General features: G+C 46.2%; 1 protein-coding gene across 1 annotated transcript in view; it reads right to left on the reverse strand.

The window, feature by feature from the left end:
• Positions 1-26,039, reverse strand: part of GPC6 (glypican 6) — an 854,380-nt gene that overhangs the window by 5,236 nt on the left and 823,105 nt on the right. The window contains exon 7 of the mRNA XM_015418597.1: positions 351-487. Coding sequence (XP_015274083.1) covers positions 351-487 — 137 coding nt within the window. The remainder of the gene's footprint in view (positions 1-350; positions 488-26,039) is intronic.

A 26,039-nucleotide genomic window follows, 5' to 3' on the forward strand; every position in this document is an offset into this window, starting at 1 on the left:
CTGCTCTAATAAAGCCGATCACAATATGCATGGTACTTTTGCATCCTTTCCAAGCATTCTTTCCAACACCCCTCCCACCTTCTGACTGGGATATAAAGACTCTGTTCCTACTTGTGTCTGACAAAGAGAGCTTTGACTCTTGAAAGCTTATACCCTAAAAATCTGGAAAGCATCGGTGGGAACACTTCTGTGCTTTAAGCATTTATTATCCATTTTTTTCATGGCATCCTGGGAATTGTAGTTCGGTTAGAATTCTGAGACATCTCAGTTACAGATCGCTGCCCCCCCCCGCCCCCGTCTTGCACCTCCTGGTTTCACATGGCCTTCCAATATTGATTGTGATTGCTTACTTAGCTTTGGCGTGACCGTTCCAGCAGTCGTCATCATTTGACGGGCCAGCGGTCACACTCTCCTTTTTGCAGACAGTGTAGGGTAGTGCAGACCAGAACTTTTTCGAAAGCTTCAGTTTTTCTTTAATGTCAATCACCTAATCAAAAGTGAGAATATCTGGTCAGAAAGGCAAATAGACAAACGGTCTCTCTTTTTTTAAAAAAATTTACAACATTGTTAGTCTCGTTGTTGATGGTGGTAACAATGAAGGAATTCAAGATTAATTTCCTCCTCTACTGAACAACGCATGGGGCCATTTAGCAAGCCATATGTCATGGGTATGGCCAGAAATATAGGGAAACAGAACCAAAAAGGGAACCAAATGCAGAACCAAAAAGGGAAGAAAAGTACCTGTAATTTAGATAGGCATTTGGTCAGGGCAGGTCCTACATTTGCATTACAACAATTATCATGGCTTAACAAGGCTAATTAGGTTGTTTTAATTTGCTTTTACTGTAAGGTACCTTGGAAGCTGTTATAGCTGAAGGTGCTCTACGGATATGGCCAATAAATAAAAATAAATGCATGTGTGATATGACGGACCCCTGCTCCATCCGTTCTGTGAGGCACATTTTAATTTGCTTTTACTGTAAGGTACCTCAGAAGCTGTTATAGCTGAAGGTGCTCTACAGATATGGCCAATACATAAAAATAAATGCATGTGTGATATGACGGATCCCCGCTCCATCGGTTCTGTGAGGCAGATTTTCCCGCCAAAACACTGTTCACCACTCTGACTGAGCAGCCTTTTAGTAGCGTGTCTGAATTATAAACTTATAACTTTCTTTGGGTCCCACCCAGTGTTAAAAAAGTTATTTGGCTTTTTCTCAAGCCAGAGATTTTTATTGTAACTCAGCAGGAGCCCTCTTATAAAAACCCCTTTGGAAACGGCACTTGTCACGAAGTAAAGTTGAACCAGAAAGGTTGATTTTATTGAACAGGGACAGTTGTAACAGCCATGGGGTTGAGAATGATGAGTTCTTTAAACTGTAGTTCTTTATAAGAAAGTCAGAATATCTTGAACAGGCAACAAAGTATAGTTAAAGCTTGAATTCTAAGAGACTTCGTTCTTTACTGTGAGAGATTTGTCTGTCTCGGAGATTTCTTACAGCAACAAAGTCTCATAACAATATCTCAGTTTTCTGGAAGTTAGAACTTTCTTCCTGTACATCAACATTTCCCTTTTGGAATGATAACTTTCCCTTTCTGTGCTCTTGAGAAGTCTAAGACGTTTTCCCTTTTCACTTCTCAAACCAGAGGTCCCTTCTGAGTTGAACCCTCTGAATAACTGGGTAAGGAAAAGCTCCTCCACGTCAGCGATAGTAAAAGTACCCAGCACGCAAAGAAGCGGTTCTGAATGTGCACAGAAGAGATCCTTTTTATTAACAGAATCTCAAAGGAACATTACTAACATACTAACAGAGAATACATGTAACAGGACTAAGAAAAGAAGTTTGGCAACACACAGAAGAAGCCCAAGAAGATTAATTGGACATTACTAACAGTTTAATTTACCAGTTTATATATCACTCAGCTTTCTCTTTCTCCCACTGTCTACCCTTCCCTTTTTTTCTTTTAAGCGAAATACCTCCCCTTTTTAGGGGAGCTAATAAAACCTTTATTAAAAAAAAAAAAAACATTTCCCTTTTGGAATTATAACTTTCCCTTTCTGTGCTCTTGAGAAGTCTAAGACGTTTTCCCTTTTCATTTCTCAAACCAGAGGTCCCTTCTGAGTTGAACCCTCTGAATAACTGGGTAAGGAAATATCCTCTGTTTCCTAGGAACCCTTTTCTGTTCAGCTAAGTTTTCCACTAACTACCCAACCTCGTCTGGCAAACCTTAACCCCAGTTCTGGAGACAGTGAACAAACAGAGAATTCAGCTAGTGATGACACTTAGACCCTAAGATCTTTCTGAACTTTCCCCCAAATGTACTGGTGTCCAGCAAAGGCTAGGAGCTGCGTCCTTTCACTTCTCAAGTGACTTGTCTGTTTCCCTCAGACTGACACACATAAACATTCCTCCGGACTGGCAACTGCCAAGTCAAAATCCAAATGTTGACTGACTGACTCTCTGACAAGACTAAGAAGATTTTATAAAACTCTCCTCAGCTGATGCTGACCAGTGGGGTGTGTGTGCGTGTGTGTGCAAGCAGGCTTTTCAGTGAGGCATTAACCCCTAATCTCCCAGCTTTCTGAGTTTGATGCACTAAGCATCCTGGTTTTTGAGGTCAGTTCGTCACATGTGGTTACCTAACGGAGATGCATTAAAACCCAACATTAAGACGCCAAAGGCTGAACAAAAAGAAAAGGTGGTTGCATTTTTTAAGGTATGTGATAAACAAATACCATATTTAATTCCCGTGCTGACCATTATCCAGTCCATTACCAATGTGAGCTACTAGTAATGAAGCAGCGAAATATATATTAAATTAGGAACTTCATTTGCCTACAAATATGGAGCATCACGTTCAGCCCTATATAACTGGGTTGTTAGAGACAGAGGTCGATTCGGGGGGGATCGCGGGGGATCGCAGTTCCCCCTGGTGAGGTGCGGGGGGCGGGGCACACAATGAAGCCCCGCCCCCTGCTTCCGGCCGCCCCGCTTCCAGCCCTCATTCAGCCAGGAGGAGGCAGGAGAAGAGGGAGGGTAAGTTGCTTCCTCCCCGCCTCTCCCCACCCCTTCCTGCCTGGGGCCAGGGAGGGCCTTGGCAGGGCTTCCTTGCACTCCCGCCGGCCTTGCAGGTCCACCGCCGGGCCCCTGATGTCAGGGGGTGTGGCATATGCTAATGAGTTATGCTAAAGAGTTCCCCTAGCTCTTTTTATACAAAACGACCCCTGGTTAGAGATGAGTTGTAGCAAGGCGGGTTGAGTTCTGTTATGGGGGTTAGTTGTGGCACAAGCCCCCAGCTGAACATCTATGGTGATTTAATTTCTCATTCGTTAGGCAAACTAAAAAATTGGAACACTCCAGAGATCCCCCTGGAGAAAATGACTGCTTTGGAGGGTGGACTGTATGGCACCATACCCTGCTGAGGTCTCCTCCCTCCCTAAACTCCACTTTCCTCAGGCTCTACCCCCAAATCTCCTGGAGTTGGCAACCCTAGCCTAACCTAATTACAGGTTTGTTGTGATGATAACATGGAGGAGAGGAGAACGACTTAAGCTGCTCTACAGGGCTATTTTTGGGCAGGAACGCACAGGAACGGAGTTCCAGCTGGCTCCCGAGTTGGCCACGCCCAGCAGGAACTCCTTAGCATAATAGGCCACGCCCAACAGCAGAAACTCGTTAGGATTGGCTACTTTAGGGGTGTGTGGCCTAACATGCAAAGGAGTTCCTGCAACAAAAAAAGTCCTGGGTTTTGACAACAAACAAGGTAAACAGAATAAGAAGCAAAAGGTAGGTGTGGCTAGATGACCACACTTCTGGTAACATGGGAATGCGGTCTAATATGCTAATGAACTGTGTCATCTAATATGCGGTCTAATATGCGGTCTAATATGCTAATAAACGGTGTCATCAGGGGTGTGGCCTAATATGCTAATGAGTTCCTGCTGTTGGGTGTGGCCTATTATGCTAATGGGTTCCTGCTGGGCTTTTTCTACAAAAAAGGCCCTGCTGCTCTGTATCCACACTGGCAAAAAAGGAGGGATATAATGAGGTAAATAAATCATAAAAAGAGCTGAAGATGAGGATGCAAATAACAGGTAAGTTGGTGGCTGGGTGGGAAGGAGTGCAGGAAACTGGGAAAGCTGAGGATATGGGGGCTGCCAGGAGTAGGGAAATAGTGTGTGGGGGATACAGGGGAAAGTAAGGTGCTCCCTACAAGTCTTTGCAGGTTCCCTACCATTCAAATGGGCACAGCTAGGCTGGCATTGTGCAACTGGGCTGGGCTGGCATTGTGCCACTGTCCTGGACTTTTCCCAGGGAGAGGCTGCCAGGAGGAGAGAAGGAGGGAAAGCAGAAGACAGGGGTGTAGATAATGGTAAGTTGGGTGGTGGGTGGGAAGGAGAGAAGGAAGCAGGAAAAGGGGAGAGGCTATAGGGGCTTTAGGGAGAGGAAAGTGGGGGCGAGGGAAATGAGCTCCCCCTGGAACTCCTTGCATGTCCCCCACTTCTATAATTCCATGCTTCAGTCTAAGTTGATGGAGAGTATTGTTAATATATGGCCAATATGGATCTCCAAAAACTGCTGAAGAAAGGGGGGGGCTGATCCCATTCTTTTGAGCTGATATCATTTAAACCTCTTCACACACAAAACCTTTCTTGCCCATGCCAGACATGCTGAGTCTTCAGAGCTCTCCAGGTAAAATCCTTCAGGTAAAATGCTCAGACGCTGTCACTGCCCTCAGGGAAAAGATGGTCCAACTGTCATTCCCTGCTGTCATTCTGAAGGAACTATGCAAATCAGCACGCTGACTGCTTACAGGACCTGTCTGCTTACAATGACTTACAAATGCATATGCAAATGTTTGTTTACATAGATATATATATATATATTAATATATATATTCACACACGCAAATAAACACAAATGTAAATGTGCCCCATTCCTAAGAGACATACTTAAAATGTGTTTGCGGACCCTTCCATCTTGCCTTATAGGTTTGTTCCAAATTGAAACTGTTCATTAACCAATGAATGGTCCTAAATGAACAGCCACTAATATGTATGCCCACACATGTGGCTAATCTATATTGCAAATCTATGCTCACAGGTCGGTGATCACATGAAGGCAGGATGTGGTGGGACCAACGTGGTTGGAATGTGTTGGAAACCTATCATGTGAAATCATGTTCTGTCCTATGGAGACTGGCTTGCACTGCAGCCTGACATGAGAAACAGTTTGATAAACAATAAAAAAGGTAAAGGTTCCCTTGCTCGAAAGCCAGTCGAATCCAACTATCATCTCCGTTCCCAAGCTGAAGAGCCAGCGCTGTCCGAAGACGTTTCCGTGGTCATGTGGCCGGCATGACTAAACACCAAGGCGCACGGAACGCTGTTACCTTCCCACCGAAGTGGTACCTATTGATCTACTTGCAATTTCTTCCTTTCGAACTGCTAGGTTGGCAATAAACAATAAATAATACTGCAGAATAAATTTAGGGAAGTGGTTTTCAATCTGTCAAAATACAAGTGATAGGGGCCACTGGTCCATCCCATGGCTTCTGATACTATCTTAAAAACATTCGTAATTAAAAAAGAATTGTCACCAGGCCTCGATCTGGATCAGGCACATGATGTGGAAACTCCAGGAGCTCACCCCCCCACCCCAAGCACCTTTTCAGGTGCAGAAACAGCCTCCCTCCACTGATGGTTCTGCAATTGAAAAGGCATGAGGTGAACAAGAGTTCCTGGGGCGGGCTGCTGTGCCACTTGTGTGATCCAGATATAAGCCTTGCGGAAATTTCTAAAGAACTACAAATGCTTTTTAATTGATATTGGTGGCCACGGGTCCACCATTCCAAGGTTTCCTGGGTTTTCTCCAGAGCATAACAGAAGCAGGTTGGGATTGGGCCTCTAACTTAACTGGGAAAGTTCCCAGTGGGCTGCTGCCCTGGAGGACTGCTGACAGTAGGAAGAAGGCGATCCAAGGCACCCCTGTGGTTCAGGTAATAGTTCAGACCCAGGTCACAGCAGCAATGACAATGCCTGTAGGTTTGCCATTACAGATAAATGTACATCCACTGATTGCTCCAGGCTGGGTCCACACTGAGAGGACACTAGGGTTGCCAGGTCCTTACCACATTCTGGCGGGGGGCTCTAGTCTTGTTCCTTGAGTCTTCCTGGAAGTGACATCATTGCACAGGGCATGCCATGCAGGGATGCTCTAGCATTTGGGGGAAAACTCTATGGTTACCATAGAGTAACCAACATCTGGGTGATGTCATCATGCTGGGCATGTTGGGCGCGGACGGGGCTGCTCAGGGCAGGGATCCCTTGATGGCCATCTGGACAGTGGTGGATTGGGGGAATCCCCACCCCCATAGGGGGATGGCAACCCTAGAGATCTCTGTCAGCATGGCAGGGGGCACTTGGATCAGCTCTTTCCAGGGCTATTCCCCTGTCCCAATCCACACTGACCAGAAGCCCCTCCATCAGCAATGGTGGGAAAACCTTTCTGAAAGACAGTGTCTCCTCTAGATTCTCCCATACAGTGTGCTATGCCACCAAAAGGTGATATGGGGTGTGTATGCTAATGTGTATTCTCAGTTTGCCCTTAATCATCACAAAAGTCCAGCAGGCCGGGCCAACAATGCCCCATGTGCATTGTTTACCATAAAACTGGCCCCAGAATCCTTTCCAGTGTATTGAGCTTCCGTGACAGATTCCTCAGCATATAGGTTGATAGGGAAAAAGGTTCTCTGAGGGCAGAAAGTTTGAAAATCACCTGAATTAGGGCATATATAAATAGGAGCCTCCTCTGCTTCTATTAATATTCCACTTAATATTTCTACTTTGCACAGCTGGAGGTAAATTAAACTGTACTAACGAAAGCAAAAATACAAAGCATTAATGGGTCTGGTGTGCCCGTCTTGCTCCTTTTATTTATTTCTTTAGAAAATCTATATTAGGTATCTTCAAAGATCTGCTCGAGAAGCCCTTTCCTCTTTCTCTATAGCATATGCAGTGTGAGCAAACAGAGAATTCATAGTCTGGTTTGGGGGCATTCAAGGATTTGCCAGGATTGGTAATAGTCATTCAGTACATGGATGATACCAAACTCTCCTCTAGGGATGGGCACGAACCGAGAAAATGGAGGTTTGCGGAGATTTGTGGGGTCTCATGAACCACAAACCACGAACCTCCATGAACCTTCCCACGAACCAGTTTGTGGTTCATGCCCCCCCCCCCCGCAGGCTAGAGATGCCAAACTCGCAGAAAGTCTCCAGCTGACTCTCCTCTACTTGCCCTCCAAGTTTGGTAATGATTGGATTTGGGTGTGTGTGTGTGTCACGTTACAGCCCCCCAAAGCAGGTGCCCCCAGAAAAGTGCTATCTGGGAAAATCACAGCTGCAGGTTCAGAGTCTGTTGAATGACCCTGCTGCAGGTTAGAGGGCACCAGACTCACAGAGACCTCCCCAGAATGCCCCTCTACCTGCTCTCCAAGTTGTGTGCAAAATGGCTTGGGGAGGAGATCCTACGGTCCAATGTGCAAAAGGGGAAGGAGTGTGTTGAATGCCCCCCCCCGCAAGCTAGAGGCATCAAACTTGTAGCGGGCCTCCCCAGGATTCCCCTCTACCTGACCTCCAAGTTGTGTGCAGATTGGCTTGGGGGGGCTGAGTAGTGCCCCCCCCCAAATCAGGTGCCCCCAGGAAGGGGAAATCACAGCAGCTACAGGTTCAAGGTTAAGAGCAGAATGGGAGCTCTCTGGTTGGCAGCCAGAGCTGTGTATCAAGCTTTGGAGAGCCTCTATTGGTGTTTCCAGGGCTGCAGAAGTCCATCCCCCCATTGTCTGGACAATTGATTCATTGGTGCCAGCATGTCTGGCCCACAAACCACTCCCACAAGCCTCATGAACCACTGTGGGTGGTCCGTGGGAGACTCATTCACACAAACTTAGGCTCATGAACCACGAACCAGGCCTAGTTCATGATGAATTTTGGGTTATAATTAAGTTCGTGCCCATCCCTATTCCCCTCACCCCAAAGGTTGAATGTAACATATTTAGCACAAAATTGCTTCAAATCTGATACCCTTGGCAGGAATCAAGCGCCACTAGCTTCCCAAACTACTGTGATGACATGGCAGCTATGGGGTTAGAGAGAAGGGGGAGGGGCTGTGGCTCAGTGGTAGAGAACCTGCTTGGAATGCAGAAGGTCACAGGTTCAATTCCCAGCATCTCCAGTTTAAAAAGATCTGGCAGTAGGTGATGTGAAAGACCTCTGCCTCAGACCCTGGAGGGCCACTGCCAGTCTGAGTCGACATTACTGACTCTGATGACTTTGGTGGACCAAGGGTCTGATTCAGTATAAGGCAGTTCCAGGTGGGGAGAGAACTCTGAGGCAAATGCCCATTGGACAGAAGAATATCCAATCCCCCACTCTGGCCTCTCCTATAGATTCTTTAAGCCCTACCCACCCACTTTACTACATTTACTAAGTTCAACAAAATGGATGCTTAATTCTATTCTCAACGAGAAGCAGTTTGTTGTGCTTTGGCTCAGGAGGCCTGAAGTCACATCCCTGTTCATTAGGGTTGCCAGCCCCCACGTCCCAGCAGGGATTCCCCCGCTTTTGGAGGCTTCGGTCCACTGCTGACTAGCTAGCTGGCAGGGGAAACCCCACCCCAGAAGTGATGTCATCACACCGGGGACATCACACAGCAATGCTCTGGTTTTTGGGCAAACTTTATGGTTTTGAAGGCAAAAAACCATAGAGTTTTGCACAAAAAACCAGAGTGCTGAATGCAACGGCGCTGATGCCGTGACATCACTTCTGGGTGATGTCATTGCATTGGGGACATTGTGCACGACATCCCGCCCACCTCCAGAACACCCCCCCAAATCCCCCTGCTGCAACAGCAAGGGGACCTGGCAACCACGATACTATGTGTGATTTTGGGCTGGGCTTTCGCTATCCCAGTGCTATTGCAAAGATGCCATAGGATAAATCATACATCCAGAGTCTCATCCTGGCTGCTGGCAGCTCTTCAGGGCCTACAGCCCACTGGGTATATTTTCCATAAGATACATGGCTAGTCCACTGCTGCACATAAAAGGATGAGATATTATTGTGCGTACAAAAATTAATAATAGTTCTAGGGTTGCTCCCGGACGGCGTCCTCTTTATGTGCGCGCACGTGCGTAGCATGCGCGCGCACCCCACGTGCATCACCCGGAAGTGACGTCACACGCTGGGGGCGGGGCGACGCCATTTGAGGGGAAAACAAAGAGTTTCCCCCTCAAATGGCGTCGCCCCGCCCCCAGCGTGTGATGTCACTTCCGGGTGACGCACGCGCGGGGGTGGGGTTTCCCCCGGGCCCCGATTCCGCGGGAGTGGGAATCGGGGCTCGAAACTGGGGGAATTCCGCCCCCCGGGGGGATTTGGGACCCCTAAATAGTTCCCTGATTGGTTAGCCCAGCCAAAGCTATGCACTAACTTTCCCCCTTTCCTTTTTTCATTCCTTCTCCCTGAAGCCTACTGAAAGGCTTTGGATCTTATGAGCCTTGGTAACAGCTAAGCAAACTGAGCTTCAAAAGTGGAAAGTAATAGTTACGCCACATATTGAAATATGGACTGAAGCAATGCTAGACTTTGCAGTCATAGAAAGAGTTGCCTGTAACAGAAAAGAACCAAAAGTGAAATGTCATCACATTTGGTCTGAATTTGTGGAGTTTTGTGGCTATTAACATGCGTGGGTACTAGGTTATGTACAGTATGGGACTAGATAGTTACTTTGGGGCCAAGCAGGAATTTTGGGGTTCTGTCTCTACTTGGTCCTGCTTCATACTGTATCAAGGAGCCTATTCTTATTTAAACAAACCTGGTCAGAGTAGACAGATAAGGTCCTAACTGAGGGGGGCAGATATGAAGCCAGCAGTAGTGCTGGTCAAGTTTGGAGCTAAGGTGGACTCATCCCAAGTTTTGACAGGCCCCTTGTGGATGGCAACTCGCACCAGAGCTAGGGTTCTTTGGGAGAACAAAGTAAAAACTTGTGTCTTTTCCTGATCATAGTTGTTGTTTTTTTTAAAAAAAGGTTTTAAAATAAATAGAATTTTTATAAAATGAGACGGGCAGGAAAACTTGGCAAGCCCCTTGAGGCACCATTGATGAGGAGAATTTGCCTCAGCCAGTCACTTATTGGCTATGCAGCCAGCGGAGGATGGAGACGGCGTTCCCTTGGTGCTGGGCAGCATTCAACTGAACCCCGCAGATTGGGCTGTTGGCGGGGCTCAGTACCTCTCACTGTAATTCTGTGCAAGAAATAAATAAGGAACCCCCTCAAAGTCCTTGCCATTGTCTCCCTCTGTCTCTCAAAAAAACCCACCCAGAACATGAGGAGCTGCTAATTACACCCTGAAACGTCCCTTAAGAAAATGCGAGTAAAGTTAGAAGGAATGAATGTATCTCTCATGCTCCTAGAGTGTACTTCCCTGTTTTGCATGTCAGTTAGGGTTGCCAAATGGGCCCGGGGGGCGGGGAATCCCCCGCTTCGGAAGCCCAATTTCTGCCGCGGCGGAATTGGGCCCCGGGGGGAACCATATGGTTTCCCCCCCAATGAGCTCGGCCACACCCCCAACGTCAGCAACGTCGCATGTCACTTCTGGTGATGTGCTGCCGGTGCGCGTGCGCTTTGCGTGCGCGCGTCCAGCAACGACTCCCGGACCGCGGCGAGGCTCCCCCGCCGCGACGGATAAGTACACTTGGCAACCCCAATGTCAGTGAAAATGGATGGCTCAAACGGACTAATATGTGGCAAGGTGTAAAATAAATAAATAAATAAATCGCTTTCAGTGGAATTTCAGTTACTTCACTGCGAGACTTGAAATATACTTAAATTGTTTTCACAGACGTCTGTGCTTAACATTGGCTGGATCACGTTTTTAAAATCTACTTTGCCACCAGGAATGTGAATAGGAGTTCTAAAATGAATAGCTCCAACCTGCTGACAGACAGAAGAGGAGACTCTACTTCAGGCAGGGACACGTGAATGACGCTGGCCTCACTTCTCTGGCTACTCGGAAATAGGTGTGGTTGACAGGAGGAGTGTGAAATGGATTTTCACAATGCATCTTTGATAGACGCTGATGGAAACATATTTCTGCACTTCATATCTAAGATTCGATTTTCTCCACATACGGCGAGGGGGCTTTTAAGAGAACCAAGCACACTTCGCACAAACGATAATGGGATTAGGAACTGGAGGCAAAAGAAATGGCTTCAAAAGCACTCACTAAACTTTATTCTTTAAAACCCAAGGAATGAAACCCCCCTAAAGCTATGTGTGGTGTTAAGGCAGACTTTTAGTTGTTGCCGTGCTGTCTGTGGCTATCATTTTCCATCCTTGGCTCGACCTTGATGGGGGAAAAATGGGACACCCTAGCCCTGAGGGACAGAAGCTCCATGGTAAATATAATTACATTTTGGGGGGACAGGAACACCTGGAAATAGCTGAAATATTTCCACAGTACACTGAGGTGGAGCAGCATCATTGCTTCATTGTTGCCCTGCAAGGCGCCTATTGCGCTCTTATGAAGTCATAAGTGATAAAAAACCTGGACTTTGCTAGTTGTGTGCAAAAGGGACTGAACTGTAAGGTGACTCCAAGTCATGCCAGTTATAGACACACGCCCAGAAGAAGGAAGCTGTTATGTATTCACCATATCTAATGCAATGTTAAGCTTGAGACCTTAGCCAGGATTCTAAGCTGGAACAATCCTATTGGCTAATGTGTAAGTGTAACCAATGAGATGCAAGAGAACTGTGCTGGAGGGAACAAACCTCATTGGGCATTATTGTAACAATGCTATTGGTCCTCAACTATTCCAGGGCGTGGCTACATCAGCCCGGGATAGTTTAAAAGGGAGCTATGCTCCACTGTTGTGTTGTGTGTTTCTTCTGATGTTCGTGTCGATAATAAAGCTGATTTCACTTACAACGGCATTGAGTCAATACATGACAGAAGCCTTCCTGTGAGATGATGTGCCCGTGGTTCCTGTATGTTACCTACCCTCTTACCTGCAGTAAGACGGACCAGTTCCCTAGCCACGTGTAGCACTGAAAGCCAGCCAGTTTCCATGCCAGGAAAGAAGACCAAAGAAAAAGAACTCAAACTCTTCCTTGCACGCAGGCAACATTCTCTTCCCCCACCTAGACTCTCACCTAGCTGAAGCTACAGGCATAAAACAATCAGGGAATATCAAGAACAATGGCTCTGGCTGCATGAGTTATAATCCCTTAAGGTGCCACTGCCCAGACCAGTTTTTACTAGATCTCAACATTGTCCATCCCCTTAGACCCTTCCCCTTGAACCCAGTACCAATCAGCATGCTTTGGGGGACGGACCAACAGGAGGTGTGCCAAAGGAGGTGGCCAAGCTTAGCCCACCCCTCAAGCCCCCTTATAAAAGAGGGCACCCAGCACCATCTCTCTTTCTCTCTGGACCCTCCCCCTCTAAACTTACCCTAAACCCACGACTCTTAGTTTGCGCAGCCAGAGTCTCTACATGTCACTGCCGGCTCAGGACACAACCCCATTTCCCCATAGTCTCCCTTGCTTTTCCTAAGGATCGATCCATCCCGCCGAGGAGTTCCCTCTAAGCTGTGGAGTCTTGTAAGCAAAAATTCTACTTTGTGAGCTACTAGCATTAAAGTTGTGAGCGAGCGATTTGGCTGCTGCATAACCTCGTTTGCTCAGGAGCCATCCTTCCTGAGCTGAGACAAAAATGTGTGAGCTGGAAGCTAAAAAAATGTGAGCTAGCTCAGCTTAGAGGGAACACTGCCGAGGACAGGTAAAGTATTGCCCCTCAACGATCATCCTGCTAATGCGAATGTGCTATCCTCTTCTCTCTAGTATTCCCAGATCTGTGTAATTGTGAGTGTGTTTGAATTATTGTATGTATGTGAAACATTATCAGTAAACAAAATCATTTTATACTGAAGCCAGCCTTTGAGTCTATTTCTGGTGCATCTGGAAGAAGCGGGACCCCTGTATACAGAGGTGCTTGCTCCCTTATTTGCCGATTGCCTTGCGTGATATCATAACTCCCCATAGTTATTAATATTTCATGGCAATTTGGCTAACATCATAGAGTTGCCAACCAACCAGGGGAAACATCAGATGCAATCACTTTTTCTTTTGTGCCTCTGAGCTTGTTGCCAGAATTGTTTATGTAAGAAACTGAATTTGGGACTGGTTATCCAGAATGTTTGAATAAAGCTGGAATTTTTGAAGGAGGATCAGTGATATTTTAATTCAGCGCACTGGGATGCCCTCCCTCCAGCGGTTACAGAGGGGAAGTTTAATAAGAAAACCCTTGCTGATCATGTATGTTGCTGCTGCAATGACAGAATTTAAACCTTAATGGATGTTATATCTGACTGCAGAGCATATAGCCACTTCCATGATATTCCCCCACTCTCTACAATGACTCTATCCTCAACTAGTCAAAAGATGCAATTGCTGAAGAAACTCCTAGAAAGTAGGTGCCCCAAGGTTACAGCTGAACTTGCCAAATTTGGCTGGTTAGCTGTAAGGACTAGAAAGCTCCTGGTGAAAGATGAATAGATGTAATTTGTTACAGGACTTAACAGGTTTTACATGCCTGCTCTATTTGATATTCGTTTTATATATTTCATTTATGCTTGTGGTTGTATGAATTTAGTTTGAGTTAGTTTGTTGTATTAGAGTGCTAGGTTTTTCTGTGAATAAATTGGTTGTTGTAATTCAGCGCACATACTTGATGGGTGTAACCTACACACCTGTGTTCAGAAGCCATCCCATCAGCAGCGGCTAATGTGGCAGGCCACTGGGAGGATCCCCACTCCCACCACTGGGCATTGTAGAACACAGAGGGGAGATGTGGGCTGCGGTCAGACGTGCCTTTAGATCTGACATAGCCGTGAATGCCTGATGGAACCAAAGGGCACGATCATCTGGGAAAGGCCCCGCAGACATCAGCAACCCATGCTGCCCTGCCACAGAAACGGAGTTAAAAGACACCGGGGAAAGTCCGGTCCTAACACTTGCCAACGGGCCACCAGTGGATTTTCCCTAGTCTGATCACTTGAGAACGCTCGGTGCAGTTTGCTTAGCAGTATGTGCATAACTGTATACTCCACGGGAACCCTCTGCGTGGAGGTCTGATTCCTCGTTTATGTGCATGGGGAAGAAAAGGCAACCCCCCCCCCAACTCGCCCGAGGTGGCATCTGATTGTGCAGTGGCGAGCTGAGCCTGCAGCCCAAAGGGATGTGTGATAGCAAGACTGTGTGTCAAATTCCTCCGGAGGAAATAGGGGCGCTTCCCCCCTGCACCAAAATGGCACGACTGACCACAGCCGTGGTGACCCTACCGGACGAAAGCATATAGGACTATAATGTGATTGCACTTGGGATACTGTGTAGAGATCTGGGCACTGCATCTCCAAAAGGATACTATTACACTGGAGAAAGGAGAGAAAAGGGCAACTAAAAGGACCACTGGGTTGGAACACCAGTTCCCCGAGGAAAGGCGGAGGGGTATGAAGCTTTTTCATGAGGAAGAAAGATAGATGCTTATAAAACTATGCATGAGGTAGAGAACGTGGATAGGGGTAACTTCCTCTCCCACAGTTCTAGAACTCGGAGGTAATAGATTCTGGACGGACAGAAGAAAGTGCTTCTTAATTCACAGAGTGATTAACTTCTTGAATTCCCTTCCACAGGATGCAGTAATGCCCACCAGTTTTGTTAAAAGGAGGTGAGACAGGCTAATGCAGGACAGGTCCATTGGTGGCTATTAGCAGGGGTCGTTTCGTAGAAAAAGAGCTAGGGGAACTCATTAGCATAACTCATTAGCATATGCCACACACCCTGACATCACCGGACGTGTGTCATAAGGCCACCCCCCTGACATCACCAGAAGTGTGTCATAAGGCCACCCCTCTGACATCACCGGAAGTCTGTCATAAGGCCACACACCCCGCCCCCAACGGTCCCGGCCGGCGGGAGAGCAAGGAAGCCCCGCGAAGGCCCTCCCAGGCCCCAGGCAGGCAGGGGTGGGGAGAGGTAGGGAGGAAGCAACTTACCCTCCCTCTTCTCCTGCCTCCTCCTGGCTGAATGAGGGCCGGAAGCGGGGTGGCCGGAAGCAGGGGGCGGGGCTTCGTCATGTGCCCCACCCCCTGTACCTCACCCGGGGGAACTGCGACCCACCGCGATGCCCCCGCACTGACCTCTGGCTATTAGTAGTGACCTTCTGAATACCAGAGCCAAGGCACAGCAGTACAGGGAAGCGTTGGTGTTCTGAGTATCTCATTGGCCACTGCCTGAAACAGGATCCTGCACTTGTCTAATCCAGCAGTGCTGCTCTTACATTCTTATGACACAAAAAACGTTAGCGATGCAGTGAGAAGAACTCCGGCTTTAATTCGAGATACTTAATTGATTTCAATAGCACTTACCTAAGAGTACCCTTGTCACTTCTTTTGTTCTCTCCGGTAGAATCTACTACGAAGCTGGCTTTTATAGAATTGCCAGCCGTCAGTGAGGACGCCTGTCCACCAGATGGCAGTATTGGCCTAAACTTTCCCTTCCCCTCCGCTTCAGGCATCCCGACTACACACAAAATATTACGCCCCAAATAAAATTGTAGATTGTTCTACTGAATATAAAAGTGACAGGTCTGATATTTTAAACTTGGAACTGACAGGCTGCTATTTTAATGAGGTCTGCTGGAGCCAAGGTTAACCAAAGCCTTGGTTCTTTACAACACAATCAGGTCTCCCTTTTAAGCAACAGACAGTACATGTCTGCCGATATCGTCACACCAACAGGTCTCAAAATTGCCTCCAGAGTGTGTTTTGTACACAAAGGGTCTTAATTCCGTTTTTTAAAAAAAATTAAGGAAACTTTGAACACATTTTGGTGGGCGGAATTCACACACACACCCCAGTTCTGACAAGAGTAGCAGGAGCGTGGTCACACCCTGTCATCGAAAGACAAATGGCTACTTTTGTCATTTGTAAAATAAAGTTAGAGAGATTTATTATGAAGCAATGTCTCCTTTCCATTTGATGCCTGAAAAATGAAGGGGAATTTAAAGGGGAAAAATGAGCATTTGGTATCTGTGATGCCCTCGTACATTTGGATTAGGGAATGATAAAGCTGTTCTTGTAAATTTCACAAGGTTTACAAGGGGAGTGGAAAGGAAAGGAACACGTGCTTGCACATTCTGTTTTTGGTGTTTCTGTAAAACCCCTAGGAGTGCGCATGCCTCCCAAACTGAGGAGCATTTCTGGACAGAAGAACCTTTTGCTTGTCCATTGAACCTAATGACTTTTGGGCTTTAATTGTACATTAAGTGAAAACTTGTACAGGAGACCATTTTACGCTTATGCACAACACCTGAACTCTCCCCAGAAGCTAAAATGACTAAATTGAGGCTATCGTTCTTTGGTCACATTATGAGAAGACTATACTCACTGGAAAATACAGTTGAAGGCAGAAGGAAAAGAGGGAGATCCAACACGAGATGGGTTGACTCAAGAAAGGAAGCCACAAAGGCCCTCAGTTGGCAAAACATGAGCAGCCAGGGGTCATTTCCTGTTGGGAGCGCACAGGAGCGGAGCTCCGGCAGTAAAGAGCCCAGGGGGCGGGCACATTCAACAAGCCCCACCCCCTGCTCCCAGCAGCCCTCAGTCAGAGCAAGAAGCAGCAAGGCAAGCTGCAGAGCCCCCCCCCCCGCCCCCCCCGCCAAAACAGTCCAGTGGCACCTTTAAGACCAAGTTTTATCCAGGTACAAGCTCTCCCTCTTCTGCGAGGGCAGATCTGCACATTCCCCCACCCCCAATAGCTAGCCATCCAAAACAGTCCAGTGGAGCCTAAGCGGTGGGTGTTGCCTTCTGGCACACTTCTGGTGATGTCAGGGGGTGTGGTATATGCAAAGAAGTTACGCTAATGAGCTCCTGCACCTCTTTTTCTACGGAATGACCCCTGTGAACAGCAATAGGATATTTTTGAGGTCATTAATTTGTAAGGTTACTAAAAGTCAGAAGCAACTTGATGGCACTTGACAATGACAACAAACAACTCCTCTAAACCAGCAGTCCTTTCTGCATTTCTTTTCTATGAGGTCGCAACAACGCTTGGTCAAAAAGGCTTGCTGCTAGGTGATATCATCAGGTCACCTTTTTAAAAAATATATTTTTATTTAAAAAGTCACTTCTTGAAGATGGCCCATTTCTCACAGAAGCCCTTGGGGTAGCTAAATGTGGTTAAGGATGGTTGTTTCTAAAGGTAAAGGTTCCCTTGCTCGAAAGCTAGTCGAATCCGTTTCCAAGCTGAAGAGCCAGCGCTGTCCAAAGACGTTTCCTTGGTCATGTGGCCGGCATGACTAAACACCAAGGCGCACGGAACGCTGTTACCTTCCTACCGAAGTGGTACCTATTTATCTACTTGCAATTTCTTGCTTTCGAACTGCTAAGTTGTCAGGAGTTGGAACTAGAGACGGGAGCTCACTCCGTCACGCGGCACACTCGGGTCTCGAACTGCTGAACTACCGACCTTCCACAGCCTGCAATTCAGCGTCTTAACCACTTGAGCCACCGCTCAAAGGACACATTCTAAAGGACACATTTGTAAATTTAATTTGAATGCATAGGGTTGATAGGCCACTGTCAAAAAGGTCTCCCTGCCCAACCCAGGCTAAAGACCTTTTTGCCAAGAGGCTGGCTAACTACAGATTACAAAAGGTGTTGGAAGCACCTGGGCACCTCCAGCATAGGTAGTCTGTCACCAGTCCTATGTCCCTCCAGGCAGGAGCCAAAGGACAAACGCCTGACCTCCCCAGGACTACCGAGGGATTGGGAGTCCGCCTCGAGAGGTTGGCTCACAGTAGGAAACCCACCAGAGTTACTGTTATGGTAGTAGACCCCCAATCTAGGCACTAGATCCCTTATTGCAGCCATAGAGACAAAGAACCAGAGTTTAATATTTAAAGCATAATTTTATTAAGGTGCACCAAATTATTTAAAATACTGTGAGGAAGAAAGCAATAAAACTAGAGCTTAAGAGGCTAACTAGACACTTTAAAAACTTGGTTTCCAAAAGACAAGATGTTACCCATTCAGAGTTCTGGGTCCAAAAGCAACTCTTCTCCAGAGTCCCCAAATCCAGGCTGGTTGGCTTCAGCAGCAAAGTCTCAAGATGGCCAAAGTGAGCAAGACAATGCCAACATGTCAGCGCAACATGCAAGCACCATCGAGGCCTCAGAACAGGCTTCAATATGGAGGATTTATCGCCTGAATCCTAGACTGTTGCCAGGCAACAGTAGGCTTCCCAAGTCCCCCCGGGGGGCCGGGAAACCCCTGCCCCAGAGGCCCGTTCCCTGCCGCCGGCGGATCGGGCCCCGGGGGGAACCCCATCCCGGCATGCGCGCCACAAGGAAGTGACGTTATGACGCTGGGCACGCTGGGGGCGGGGCCACGGTCATCCGAGGGAAAACTATGGTTAAAAAACTCTATGGTCTAAAAAACTACTTACCGGGGGACTCCAGCCACGGACCGGGAGTCCCCCGGTAAGTAGTTTTTTAGACTTGGCAACCCTAGGCAACAGACCAATCAGTAACAGGATGACTTCACTGGTTCTCTGTCCATGTCAGGACAACGGGGGTGATCTGCAACTCAGTTCACTCCCGCCTCCTACAGGCCTAACTGAATGGAATGTTAACGGGAGAACTAAGCAGGAGAAGAACATCTTATCTTGCAGGCGCAAGGCCACGCTGTTCTCTTCCCAGCACGGACTGTGTGAAACTCTGGAGACAGAGACAGTTCCAGCAAATAAAGGCCTCAGCCAGGCTGAACCAAACTTTTTAGAACAGAACTCCATTTTGAATGAACCAAAATTCTTGACAGCCACTTAAGAATTCTATTTACAAGCCGTATCTTCTTTATGATCCCTGCAGATATTCATAGTATTATTCAGTTGCGAATCAATACCACTCTTGCTTAAAGTAGATACGTTAAGTGGTGTCATTCTACACAGGTCTACTCAGAAACCTACTGAAGTCTACTAAGTAAGGCTTACTGCCAAGAAAGAGTTCTTAGGATTGTAGCCAAGGAATGTTGCGGTGCAATCTTAAACAGTTACACTTTTATAAGTCCATTTAATTTAGAGGCATGTGGAGATTTATTGGATAGGAGACCATGTACTGGCTCCCTCTGAAACCTAAACATAAGAGCCCTGCTGGATCAGACCCAAGGTCTGATCCAGGGTTGCCAAACCCCCATTTTGCCAGGGGTCCCCCATTTTGGGAGGGGTTTGGGGGGAAGCCCCACCTCCAACACCCACAGCCACCCCTCTCTCTCCCTTTAAGTGTGTGGAACTCGTGTTTCCTCCCAAGCCCGATCTCCGCTTGAGATCAGGCTTGCAGGGAAATGCCAGCTTCGTGCGCTTAAAAGGGAAACGCGACTGCTCTTGAAGGGGAAACGCCGGCTCCTGCTCTTAAAAGGGAAACGCTGGTTCCTTTAAGTGCAGTGAACTGCCGTTTCTGGAGATCCGGCATGTGGGCGGGTGTGTGTGTGTGGGGCGGACGTCCCCAATGTGACGTCATCACGTCGGGGATGCCCCGCCCCCTCCAGGAATGCCCCCAAAGTCCCCCGCTGGGGGTGGAAGATGGACTTGGCAACCCTAGTCCATCTAGTCCAGCATCCTGTCTCACACAGTGGCCAATTAATTCCTCTGGAGGGCCAACGACAGGGCATAGAGGCTGAAGTCCTCCCCTGATGTGGCCTCCTGGCACGGGTGTTCAAAGGTTTATTGACTCCGAATGTGGAAGTTCCCTTTAGTCACCATGGTTAGTCGCCACCAACAGACCTATCCTCCATAAATCTGTCTAATCCCATTTTAAAGCTGCCTGTAGCCATCGCTACATACTCTGGCAGCAAATTCCACATTTTAATAATTTGCTGTGTACAGAAGTAAAATCTCGCTCTTCCCCCGGAAAACATCAGAATATTTCTCCAGTACATCCCACAACCTGTTGGGTTTAAAACGACTCCACTCATCTGGAAAGTGATTAATGATATAAATGCCTGAAACATATGTCCTGCCCTTTCTATTATGTATCTTACATATACTAACACATCATAAGATATTTGGGCCAACTATTCGTTTTATGAACGTTTCAAGAATAATTCCTACCCACGTCACAACTGCCTCATGTAAATTTCAAGAACGTAATTACAAAAAAGATTGTCTATAATGCCATTGATAATTAACCATTAAATTAATCTTGCTTCACTGCCCTCATTATAAAAAGGTTAAATAGAGAAAATGCTTCAAAATTTCAATACTTCCGTACAAACATTCTGATTAGAACGTTTACTCCAATGCCGTAGCAACTGATTCCGGTTTTCATGAAATCGTATTAATTCCCCCCCACCTTTACTAAATCAACTAGATATATGAATGTGACCACATACAGAGGGCAATTGTAAGGCAGGGATATTTAGAATCCTACGTACGTCTGCCCAGTGGGGCTTATTCACAAGGAAGTGTTCTTGGGATGGCACTGATTATATTTCAAATTTTTCTACGCAGCTGGTAATTTCTTAATTACCAGCCACCTCTGATGGCCACACAAGTGCCAATGTCTTGGGTTGCTGCATAATTTTTAATTCAAGAATGCATCTTTTCCAGGTTGGGCTGTTATAAGAACAAGATAGTTTCTACAGTTTTAGGTACCATCACATTTACATCAATCAGCCACCTTCCCCAGATTATTGTTCATTGAGAAATGTGGATTAGATATGTGGCAGCTGAAAACACAGCAGTATATTCCTGATTCGAAAAGATAGAACCAGAAACAGTTATAGGACTTTTCAGCTGTTACAATGACATATATTGGGAACCTACCAACTGTACATTATTAGAATGGGCACTATGATCCTCGCAACATGCACCGTTATCATGTTATTTATTTATTGTTTTCATTTATAACCCTACCTTAGATATACGATATTAAAACTTTTCAATCGGTGAGTGGATTACAAAACATTAATTGTAATCAGTATAGGGCAATCAGTGAGCAGATCACAAGATATGATAACAGTTGAATCTAACTGCAATGATTCCTATTAAGAGGGAAAAAATCATGCAGTTGGGCTGCTACTGTAGAAGGGGGGGTTGCACCATAACAACACGTGCAGACATATCTGTTTAAGGCAACAAGACAATTAGTGCAGGAAAGACTTTAGACAGGGGTGGTGCACTTATTTATCATGCGCATAGAGCCTCAGTATGTGCAAACTGACCACTGGATTTTTCAGGGGTTACATTTCTGCATATAAGACATTCATGGTGGATGACGTCATGGACCAATTTGCCCTGGCCATTGACTTTGAATGAGGCACAGAATACTATTGGTTCCTCTCACCTGCAGGCATTTTACTGTGGCTGACCTAACCACCCTCCCCAAGGGCAGCATGAGCTTGGCTGGTCGCTAAAGCAGGGCTGAACAGAAATTTTGGATATATTTTTTTTGCCACATTGGCCTAGTGCAAAGCCCTTTTTTCATCTGCTCCATGCTCTCTCTGTGGACAGGGTGCTCCTCAATAAATAGGCCTCGTTATAAAACTGGTTAGGCCCCAAATAGCTGGCAGGAATAGGGTGAGTTGTTTAGGTTAGGCAGAGTTCATCAGCAAGCACCCCGAGACACCTGGTGTGATGGGCTGCGTGTCCAGAACAGGCCATCAAACACCTTGTGGCTGGGTGCTCTGTGAAGGAGCGCCCTTGGTGCTGAGTGGCATCTTTGGGGCCTGGTGGGAGCCTTACAGCAGATCAGGGAGAGGGAGTTTGGCACCTCTTGACACATATGACTGTGGAGGAAGCGATAAGCGAGCCTGGTGGAAGCGCCAACTGAGTTTGGAGCCGGAGTGGATCTGCCCAAAAGACAGGCCAAGCAGATGCCTAGAGCAGCCCGCCCTCAAAATTGTCAGCTTATTTGACTAAGCACTGACAAATCAGCTCGCTACTACCAGGGCCAGGGCTTTTTCAGTGGTGGCCCCTTACTGGCGGAACGAGGTCCCGGGAGAGATCAGGGCCCTGCGGGATCTTTTACAGTTCCACCAGGCTTTCAACTAAGGAGCCGCCCCACTACTACCTCTAACAAGCCCGGCCCTCAGCCTTAATATCTGGCCTAGGCCACGGTGCGACTCAGGAAGACCTTTGAGCTGGAAAATTGTCTACTTGCAAGAATTTGTAGTACGCCACCTTCAAACAACTAATGAATTATCACTAGCACCTTATGATTTTATGATTTCATTTGTATTTGAATTGTTTTAAATGATTTGATGTGGTTTTATTGGTTATTTCTGTACCAACTATGTAAGCCGCCCTGAGCCTGCTCGCGGGGAGGGCGGGGTACAAATTGAATAAATAAATAAAGACGTATAATTAATTAATTAAAATAATAATTTAAACAAATAAATAAGCAAACTAGTTCAACTAACCCTTGGCTGTCTTGTGTCATCATTTGGGGGGTGCCGGGGCAACAAGGATTATGTGCATGATAAGTATGTGCATGATACAACATGAGGACTGCGTGCATTGGGAGCACTGAAAGTAGAGCATGCCCCCATTATGTGCACCTGGTGGGCTCCAAGCACGCATTACAGTAATGCTCCCTCTAAGCTGTGGAGTCTTGTGAGCAAAAATTCTACTTTGTGAGTTACTGGTTGTAAGCGAGTGACTTAGCTACTGCATAAATTAGTTTGCTGTGGAGCCATCCTTCCTGAGCTAAGACAAAAATCTGTAAGCTGGAGGCTAAGAAACTTTGAGCTAGCTCACACTAACGCAGCTTAGAGGGAACACTGCATTACAGTAATGTCTGAAAAGGTCTTATGTCTCGTCGGCAAATTGCACTCTCTCAGGTGCCTCTGTCACACTCAACAAGATGAGATAAACCTGTGTAATAAGAAAGATGCAAAAACTTAAAAGGAAAGAAGAAAGAAAAAGTGTAACTCCCTGAAATGGAAAGCTGAAGAAAAAATGGTTTCCTAGACAACTGGGGAGGGGAAGCTAAACCATAAATCTGATTCTAGAAATGCAAAGCATTTCAAAGGATATGCATTTCATTGCAGATAAGTCTAAAAAACAGTATTGGAAGCACACTAAAGATGAAATGCTAACGGCTTTTCTCTGATACTGCCTTACAACAAAGTGTCAAAAGTTCGGGAACAGACTTTCATCTCTTCAAGATAGCAGAGGGGAAACAAGACCTCACAGAACAACTTAAGAACATAAGAGAAGCCATGTTGGAACAGGCCAATGGTCCATCCAGTCACGCAGTAGCCAAAAAACCAGGTCCCGTCAGAAGGTACACCAGCAGGGTCAGAACTCCTGAAGCTCTCCCACTGTTGCCCCCCAAGCACCAAGAATGCAGAGCGTCACTGCCCCAGACAGAGTGTTCCATCTAGATCTTGGGGCTGATAGCGACTGATGGAACTCTGCTCCACGTGTTTATTCAATCCCCTCTTGAAGCTGTCTATGCTCGGAGCTGCCATTACTTCTTGCAGCAGTGAATTCCATTTGTTAATTACTCTTTGGGTGAAGAAGTACTTCTTCTATCTGTTCTAAGCTTACTGCTCATTAATTTAACTAAATGTCCACAAGTTCTTGTACTGTGAGAAAGGAAGAAAAGTACTTCTTTCTCTACCTTCTCTATCCCACGCATAATTTTGTAAACCTCTGTCATATCGCCCCTCAATAGTCGTTTCTCCAAGCTAAAAGGCCCTAACCTCTTTAACCTTTTTTCATAGGGAATGTGTTCCATCTCCTTAATCATTTTAGTTGCCCTTTTCTGCACCTTTTCTAATGCCATCATATCTTTTTTGAGGTGTGGTGACTAGAACTGTACACAGTATTCCACCAGTAGACTATTTTAACAATAGGATCTCGAGCTTTTACATCCTTTAAGTTGCCAAGCGATGGTCCAATATTTATTCTTCTTAAGTACTGGGAAGGTGGTGGGAGTAATTCTTCGGAACCAGTTTCATGAAGTATAACAACCAGGAACCATTATATCACTAATTAAGAAGATAGAGTAAATGATTGAAATCTGATGAATGCCAGCATTCCTATATGAATCCCTACGATCCCAAAGAAATTTTGTGAATCACCAAACCCTGAATAACTTTGACAGTCGCATAATGTGATTTTCAGCATTCACTGGTGCTTGTCTACCATGAGAGAGAAAAAACGGTGTGGCTCAGTTTGAGGCAGGATGATTGCCAAGTAATAGGTACCCCAGGGCACTGATACAATCACCTTCTCCAGAAGAAGGGACATGAAACCGGCACATCACAGACTTGGATTAGTGGTTTGTATGTTGAAACACTTTCTGAGGTGGCTGACTGATTCAATCACAGATGTAACTTCCCAGTAGGATCTTCCTCGGCTTATGAGCAGACCCTCCGATCGGCTAACACAACCCCCACTGGGGGGGGGGGTTGTGTGCCCACTCTCTCTAAGGAGTGGTACCCATTTTATCTACTCACCAAGCTTTCGAACCGCTGGGTGGACGGCGAGCTGGGGACAAGGACTGGCAGCTCACACCAGTGCGGGGCTTGAACTGAAAGCAGTCCTGTTCAGCTCAGCTGTTTTAACCAGAGGATAAATCCCCTGTGCCACCCATCATCTGAGGCAACTTGAGAAAGGTCCTTTCCAGTTGTGACACCAACTGAACCCCCTCCCCAGGAAGAATCTTCTGTCTCCCTCTATCATTGTCTCCTGCCGGTAGGTGAAGACTTTGTCTTATTTGGCGTTCCCTTACTTATCATCCTTCCTGTTTATGTTTTAATAGTTTTAATTAATTTAATGTACATTTACACACCCACACATATGTATTTTTAAAAATTAACTTCCGTGCCTTTTTAACTGAGGGCCCTAATTGCCTGTTTAGCTGAGATAAATATGCTTCAAGATACGGCGAAGTCTTCAGTGCCTACAAATGTAAGCAATATAGGTCAAACGAGTAGGGAAATATATTTGTTAAGGCAACAGACTACGCGTTGGGTCCCACTAGCTTTTCTCCAGTAAAGAAGGGAGGGGAGGTCCTCTTTGACTAGACAAAAAAAAGGCTATGCTGGGGATCATGGGATCTGCCCAGACAAAAGTCAGGTGGGATTCAATATTTCTCAACTTTTCTAGCTGGCTTTCCTACTTAGTACTGAAAGTACATCATAAATTACTTCAGGGAACACGGAACATAGTACGTTAAGTTAGACTGTCTCCCCAAAATGTTGGTTTGGTGGGAGAAAAATAAAAAACAAGGATTGGTTTCTAATATTGAAAGGAGCAATTGAGAACGTCTTGTTATGCGAACTCCCGTTCTTCCTGCCGGTGTAAAAATGAAACAGGAAAACTTTGAAAAAAAGAGAAGTAAGCACCGTTTCTGTGCCCCCAATTTCTACCTGTGGGATACATCAGTTTGTCCTGCCTTAACAGCATTTCCTTAGAGGCAAAAGCTCATCTTCACATCTGCAGGGATCCTATAAAATTGAAGGGTAAGATGCCTCGTGTTGAAAGCCTGGGTTTCACAGTAGGGAAGGGGTCCAACTGGTCAAATTTAGTTTTGTTGTTCTTAACTCAGTTCTCTGGTGTCAGATGTTGTGTGTGAATCCTCCCCCACCCCTTGCCAAAGGGTGATATATTAGTAAAGGATGGAGAATTTTCCACCTTAAACAAATTAGGGAAATACGGGTTAATATTGTAGTATAAGAAAAATCGCAGCTCCCGTTTTTTAAAAAAAACAAGAATAATGAGTGATTCTCAACTTTTCGTATCCTATGTTCCATCAATCACTCTATAAAAGAACAGGGGGTCCCACTGTGATAGAAGCAAGAAGCCCACTTTCTCAAGAAGGAGATGTATATATTTACAAGCATTACATTTATCATTTACAGCAAGTTTTAAGGACATACAAAATTGTAGGAGCACAATGGATAATCCCTGGA

The sequence above is a fragment of the Gekko japonicus genome, unplaced genomic scaffold, assembly GCF_001447785.1.
Source record: "Gekko japonicus isolate JY-2015 unplaced genomic scaffold, Gekko_japonicus_V1.1 scaffold352, whole genome shotgun sequence".
In the NCBI taxonomy this organism is placed as follows: Eukaryota; Metazoa; Chordata; class Lepidosauria; order Squamata; family Gekkonidae; genus Gekko; species Gekko japonicus.